Raw genomic sequence first — 7,431 nt, forward strand, 5'->3', positions numbered from 1 at the left:
TTTTTTTTCCTTTTTAATGTTTCTTCTTTTGTAAGTTTGTGTATTCCTTTTCTTCATTTTTTTTTAGTTAAAAGGAAAGGTATCAAATGGCCTCATTTGAAGTAGGCAAATAATACAGGCATAAATAGTGTCAGAACTGAACTCACTGAAGAAAGGGAGCAATAAATGTATGATCTCTCATTTATTTCCTGTTCTGTTTTTTTTTTCCTTCTTCAAGATGGTAATAGCTGACTCTTTCCCGGATCAAGGTGGCTTCTTCAGTACAATTAATTGAGTAAGACTCTAAGAACTGTAACAGATTCTTATAGGTTGTTTGAACTTCTGTTTTAGGAAAACCAGCAGCTCCCAATAAAACAGAGAGCATTCTGAGCCGGAAACCCCCCATTCAACCAAAGCCCGTGGTGGTAACCACTGTCCCAGGACAGCCAGCAACCTCTTCCAGTAAGACCATCTTGTTACAGCCAGTACCTGTAACCCAGTCACAGACTGTCAACTCTGGAATCTCAGGTAAGCCGACCCAGGGGACTTATATTTGGACGTTAATGGGGCAGTTTCCAGTAACTGAATGCGTCTTCTTCTTGTGCCATATCCATTATCGGACGTTGGCGATCATGTTGGCGATCCTGTTTTTATCAGCAGCCGCAGGAAAAAGTGCTGCTGAGTTTTGTCCAAACCAGTCCCTTAGATTTTGAAGCCACGATGTCCTTCTTCTGCCTGGACCTCGTTTGCCTTCAATCTTTCCCTGGAGGATTAAATGGAATATGCCGTATTTTTCTGGGTGTCGCATCACATGTCTGAAATATTCTAATTTTCGTTTAGTTTTGTTTTTTAAATTTTTATTGAATAGAAAAAGAAAAAAAAGGAATTAAAAACATTGAACATGGTAAATCATCTTTGACAGACATCTCAGTCCATATTTACATTAATTACAAATAATATATCTCTTTACAATAGCACCATACTAATCTCAATCTTAACTTATCTCATTACAATGACCTCCATTTTTTCCCCCCATCATCTATAAAATTTATTCCATATTTGATAAAAGTCTGTTTCATCCTGATTTTTTAATCTTTTAGTTATCCTGTCTAATTCTGCGCAATACATGATTTTTTGAATTAGTGTTTCCCCACTCGGTACATCTGTAACTTTCCATTTTTGAGCAAATAATATCCTTGCCGCTGTAACCACGTGAATGAATAAATATGTGTCATCTTTATTTACATTTTTTTTCTAGTATTTTCGTTTTTTAATTGTTTTGATGATTTCCCTTGGCTTTCCCAGGCGGCTGATCACCTCCTCATTTCTGATCTTGTCAACCCAGCTTCTACGTAACAGCCGCCTGTAAATCCACATTTCAAATGCTCCTAGTCCAGGGGTGTCAAACTCAATTTCATTGAGGGCCGCATCAGCATTGCGGTTGCCCTCAGGGGGCCGGGTGGGTGCGGTCAGGATGGGTGCGGCCTACTGGGTGGGCGTGAATGGAGTGGGTGTGGCCTACTGGGTGGGCGTGGCCAGCTCTACATCATTCACATCAAGGGTGCCTGCGGGGGCCTGGGCAGGAGTGGGACAGATCTGAGGGTCTCTGGCAGAAGGGGGTGGCATGGTCCACTGGAGGAGCCTCACTCTTCCTCTCAGGCCATGCTGGGGGGGGGCTTATGGAGCTAAGACCGAATGCGTTTCAGCATAGATAGCCACCACAAAATTATACATGGGGTCCTGGCCGGCCTGGGCCAGGGCCAAGGTAGAGGGGGCCGTTCCCTCACTGTTTCCAGGATGGCTTCACGGGCCACATGAAACCACTTCTTGGGCCGCATCCGGGCGTTGTGTTTGACATGTCTGTTCTAGTCTCTTTAGGTGGCCTTCTGTCAGAGACCAACTCTCTACTCCATAGCTGAATGTGTACAGACTGGAAATGTCATATGGGATGGTACACAGGCTTGTTTACTTTGGGGGGGGGGAAGGGAGGCATTCTGAGGAAAGGACTTTTCTTATATGAAGACTATGGTGTATGTGAAGAAGTGTTGTGGCTTTTTTTTTCTTTCTTTTTGCCTCAGTTCCAGCACAGAGTGTTGTGATTTCCCAATCTGAGCTACTGCATCTCCCAGTGTCTGGTTTGATCAAGGTTCAGTCTCCAGTGAAGGAGGTTCTCTCACCTAAACCAGCACCCTCAATCCCCAAGCCAGAAGCTAAAACTATCATCCCTGCACCAGCACAGATAGGACCCTGCAACCAAGAGATTGATGTAAGTTTGAAATCCTTAGTTCCACAACCTTTTCTCCTCCAGCAACTTCAAATCCTGGGCTTGGTTGTTTGCTTACCCAGTTAGGTAACCTCATCAGTGTTAGAAAGGAATGCAGTTTGTTTTCTGTTTATAGACATTGTTTTGCCTGGCCCATGTTAGTGGATATGTATTTTTTTCCTTGGCAGTTCCTCAATTAGGATATTGTTTTCTGCTTGAAACAGAAAACAGAAGCAGAAAGCAAAGCCTGCCCTCACCAATGCTGATGATGTTACCTAGTCAGGTATTGAAATGTCTGCAAACAACCACGGAGCACCAAGGACTTCACATGGGCAGATTTACAGTCAGGACACATCATAAATAGCCAGGCTGTTCTGTTAATCTCCTACATTTTAACGATCTCCAAAAAGAGAAATAAGTACAATAGCAACAGTTTGCAAATTTATAGTCTATAATTGTTGCTAATTGTTGTGGCAGAAGAGAAAATAAGATAAACAAGGTAAGTTTTACCTGGTGAACAAATCAGAATGTTGAGCTAAAGTCAGCGGAGGATCTGGAGGATGCAAAGAACTCTGTGTGACCTACCTTTGATGCAAAATGGAGAACTGAGTTTCAGAAAACAAGTATAGAAAAAAATATACGTGTCCATCTGTTCTCCACAGTAAATGCCAAAGAATCCTGAACTTCATCCCTTCTTTCTTTTATACCATGGATATGAATATTATTTTCCTTACTCATTTGCTCAAGATCAAGGTCCTGAAAAGGCAGCAGCGGATGATAAAGAACCGTGAATCNAAATGGAGAACTGAGTTTCAGAAAACAAGTATAGAAAAAAATATACGTGTCCATCTGTTCTCCACAGTAAATGCCAAAGAATCCTGAACTTCATCCCTTCTTTCTTTTATACCATGGATATGAATATTATTTTCCTTACTCATTTGCTCAAGATCAAGGTCCTGAAAAGGCAGCAGCGGATGATAAAGAACCGTGAATCGGCTTGTCAGTCGCGCCGAAAAAAGAAGGAATACCTCCAAGGATTGGAATCCCGGCTGCGAGAGGCCTTAGCGGAGAACGAGCGGCTGCGGCGGGAAAATGCTATCCTTCGGCGCCGGCTAGATGGTGTCTTGGACGAGGTGAGCCCTTTCCACCAGGAATGAGACTTGTGGCTTTCTTAAGAAAGCACATTGTCATTATTATCCCCCATATCATGGGGACCCTAGCTGAGAACTTTTCGATTTTCAAATGGGGTATGCAATAGAACAGGTGTCCCCAACCCCCGGTCTGTAGACCGGCACCGGTCCGTAGCATGCCAACAAACGGGCCTCACAAACAAAAAAAGCCTCATCCATGGGATGCAGGCAGTACACAAAGCCACACCCCTTCTGGTCCGTGGTTTTTCCACGGCACTGGTCCCTGTTGTCCAAAAGGTTGGGGACCTCTGCAATAGAAGATGGCTGTGATTGCTTACGTCTACCTCCCAACTGAAATGCTGCAATTCAGAATATTAAGAGCCCTGGTGGTGCAGTGGTTAGAATGCAGTACTGCAGGCTATTTCTGCTGACTCCCGACTGCCAGCAGCTTGGCAGTTCGAGTCTCACCAGCTCCAGGTTTACTCAGCCTTCCATCCTTCCGAGCTGGGTAAAATGAGGACCCAGGTTGTTGAGGGGCGATATGCTGACTCTGTAAACCGCTTAGAGAGGACTGTAAAACACTGTGAAGCGGTATATAAGTCTAAGTGCTATTGCTATTAGCTAGCCAGCCATGTACCTCTGGGACAATCCATGTTGATTCGTTCTCCGCCTTTCTTTTTCCCCTGAGCTGGGGAGCTTTCTTTACAGGTAGGTCTCGAGTTACGACCCTAAGTGAGCCCAGAATTACAGTTGTAACTCGTGCTGGTTGTTAAGCGTTGCTAATTTTTTACACAACATTTTTTGTTGTGTTCGTTAAGCGAATCTGCAATCATTTACAACAGAGGTGTTATGTGAACCTAATGTCCGCAATGGACGTTTTTTTGCTGGAAATTATTTATGAGGTAAATTGTGGTCATGTGATTTGATTTTTTGATTTTGATTTTATTAGATTTCTACCCCGCCCTTCTCCTTGCGGACTCAGGGCGGCTTACAGCCCGTTAAAAACAAATAAACAAATACAAAAAAACATACCACATTTTAAAATCAATTAAAATAAAATATTGCAATAGGCCAATTAGTATCCTTTAAAACCGATAGAAAACTAATTAAAAGTAATACTTAGGCCAGTCCTGCCTGCTTAAAAAGCCACGTCTTGAGGGCGCGGCGGAAGGAGGGGAGATCTGGAATCACCCGGATCTCTGGGGGGAGTTCATTCCAAAGGGTGGGGGCTCCTACCGAGAAGGCCTTCCCCCTGGGGGTCGCCAGCCAGCACTGTCTGGCTGACGGCACCCTGAGGAGACCCTCTCTGTGGGAGCGTATCGGCCGGTGGGAGGTAATCTGAGGCAGCAGGCGGTCCCGAAGGTAACCAGGTCCGATGCCATGGAGCGCTTTAAAGATGATAATCAACACCTTGAAGCGCACCCGGAAGGCCACCGGCAGCCAGTGCAGCTCTCGCAGCAGCGGCGTTACATGGGAGCGACGAGTCCCTCCCAACACCGCCCGCACTGCTGCATTCTGGACTAACTGAAGCCTCCGAGTGCTCCTCAAGGGAAGCCCCATGTAGAGAGCGTTACAGTAGTCCAGGCGGGAGGTGACAAGGGCATGAGTGACTGTGCGCAAGGCGTCCCGATCCAAAAAAGGCCGCAATTGGTGAATCAGGCGTACCCGATAAAACGTCCCCCTGGCCACGGCCACCAACTGATCTTCTAGTGTCAGCCGTGGATCCAGGAGGACACCCAAATTGCGCACCCTCTCCGAGGGAGCCAAAGTTTCGCCCCCTATAGACAAAGTTTCGCCCCCTATAGACCATGGGACACTGCAAATGGCCTTAATGTAGGGCTGGTTGCTGAGTGCCCAGTATGTGATCAGGTGACGGAGGGGGATGGGGCCTAGCTGCCAGAACTTCAAATCCGGGTCATAAGTATCTCTTTTGCAGTTCATTGTAAGCTTTCAAATGATCCCTAAGCAACTGGCCGTAAGTTGAGGGCTACTGTATTTTTGATTTCTTGAATATAACACCATTTACAAAATTAACCAAACAAACCATTGTATAGTTTAATATTAAGTATGAGCCCTGTTACCTAATTCCTCATTTTTTCCTCTACTGTTATAGGGTATAGTGTAATATTCTTTCACTACTGAGCGGGCCAGTTCCTAGTAAGCTTGAATGCCAGGTGCTGGCAAAATATTTCATATTTTAAAATATTTCCTGTATTTTGGGAGATCTTACAGTCCAATTGAGAATGCTGCTATGACCTTCTTGTTCTGGCAGGTTTCATTTCTCCAATTCTGATAGGTGTTAGTTTGATAATTTAGGTGCACTATTAAAAGATAATAATAATAATAATAATAATAATAATAATAATAATAATAATAATAATAATAATAATAATAATAATATAAAAATAAAAGTAGTAGTAGTAGTAGTAGTAGTAGTAGTAGTAGTAGTAGTAGTAGTAGTAGTAAAGTTGGAAGGGACCTTGGAGGTCATCTAGTCCAACCCCCTGCTCAGGCAGGAAATCCTATACCATTTCGGGCAAATGGCTGTCCAGTCTCTTCTTAAAAACTTCCAGGGTTGGAGCATTCACCGCTTCTGGAGGCAGGTTGTTCCACTGGTTAATTGTTCTCACTGTCAGGAAGTTTCCCCTTAGTTCTAGGTTGCTTCTCTCCTTGATTAGTTTCCACCCGTTGCTTCTTGTCCTGCCTCCAGGCGCTTTGGAAAGAAGCAACGGGTGGAAACTAATCAAGGAGAGAAGCAACCTAGAACTAAGGAGAAACTTCCCCAGTCTGAAAGACCAGACTGGGGACAGATTGTCCTGGAGAAAATCTATGCATATGGTCACTAAGAGTCAACACCAACTTGACGGTGCAAATTCAGCCAGGATAACTTAGTAATTAGCTGTTCTATGCAGCAATGAGCTGGGAAAAGCTGCAGCATTGACTCAGACAATTCCATTAGAAGGAGCTGTAAATTTTGAATGTGGTGTGCCATGATGCCCAATAACTTGCCTATCTTCCCGTATAGAACAGCGATCTGAAGTTTGGCTCCGGGAACCGAAAAGTTATCTGTGTCATGGTTGTGCTGCTCTTCATAGCCTTCAATTTTGGGCCTGTCAGGTGAGACTTCCTGGCTCTTTTGGGGCTCCATTCTCAGCTTGGGTTGTGAGATTGTGTCGCTCCTCATTCTCCATCTGGAAGCCCTTCAAAGCTGTCACATTGCTTGGACAGTCAGCTTCATCTACTGTAGGTGTGCGTGTGTGTGGGCAGTGGTCCTTCAGACACGTTTGTATTTGTTCAGTAAAACGGCTCAGAACAGTGGTTCTCAACCTTTTTAATGCCGCAACCCCAACCGGTCGTAAGTCGAGGACTAAACCGGTCGTAAGTCGACTAAACCGGTCGTAAGTCGAGGACTAAACCGGTCGTAAGTCGAGGACTACCCAACTGATCGTAAGTCGAGGACTTTCCCTGCCCGGGAGCGTCGCGCATGCGTGGTTCCGCCCCCTGCGCCGGCTGAGGCGTAGCTGGCAAGCGGCAGAGATGGAGCAGGCCGACCACCAGCTGGCCCAGCCCAAGGGAGGTAAGACACCCGCCCAAAAAGGGTGAAAAAAATGGACCAAAAAAAATGGGGGAAAAAAATGGCGGACAGCCTTGCTTGGCGACCCCCGTGAAATGGTCGATCGACCCCAAATGGGGTCCCGACCCACAGGTTGAGAACCACTGGCTCAGAAGGATTTCTTTTTGTGTTGACCTGCTTCTGAGAAGAATGTTGCCTGTCTGTTGAAGTCACTTCTACAGAGTATGTAGGAGCCTAGGTAGGAGATGAGCAAGTAGACATGAGAGTGGGGTTAAAGTTTAGAGTTCTAAGGTTCCCACAAGAGACCTAAGTCCAGCCCCCTGTGAATTCTGTTGACCCTTATCTAGTGCCAGTTTGGTTGACCATAAGTAGATCGCATTCATGTCAGGCGCAGGAACGGGAGTACAATTCAAAGCAATAAAAGTTTATTTCATGCTACCTATACACAAGAATCTAATCTATTAATGGTCAAGCCAAATTAGGGC

The 7,431-nt window shown here is 45.1% G+C and overlaps 1 protein-coding gene across 1 annotated transcript in view; it reads left to right on the top strand.

Moving 5' to 3' along the window:
* Positions 1-6,489, top strand: part of LOC107298366 (cyclic AMP-dependent transcription factor ATF-6 beta) — a gene marked incomplete at its 3' end in the record, with an annotated part of 15,310 nt that extends 8,821 nt beyond the window's left edge. The window contains exons 6-9 of the mRNA XM_029286507.1: positions 331-507; positions 2,058-2,245; positions 3,190-3,375; positions 6,398-6,489. Coding sequence (XP_029142340.1) covers positions 331-507; positions 2,058-2,245; positions 3,190-3,375; positions 6,398-6,489 — 643 coding nt within the window. The remainder of the gene's footprint in view (positions 1-330; positions 508-2,057; positions 2,246-3,189; positions 3,376-6,397) is intronic.
* Between the last annotated feature and the right edge of the window lie 942 nt (positions 6,490-7,431).

The sequence above is a fragment of the Protobothrops mucrosquamatus genome, unplaced genomic scaffold (genome assembly GCF_001527695.2).
Source record: "Protobothrops mucrosquamatus isolate PMUCROS unplaced genomic scaffold, P.Mucros_1.0 scaffold3924, whole genome shotgun sequence".
NCBI lineage: Eukaryota > Metazoa > Chordata > Lepidosauria > Squamata > Viperidae > Protobothrops > Protobothrops mucrosquamatus.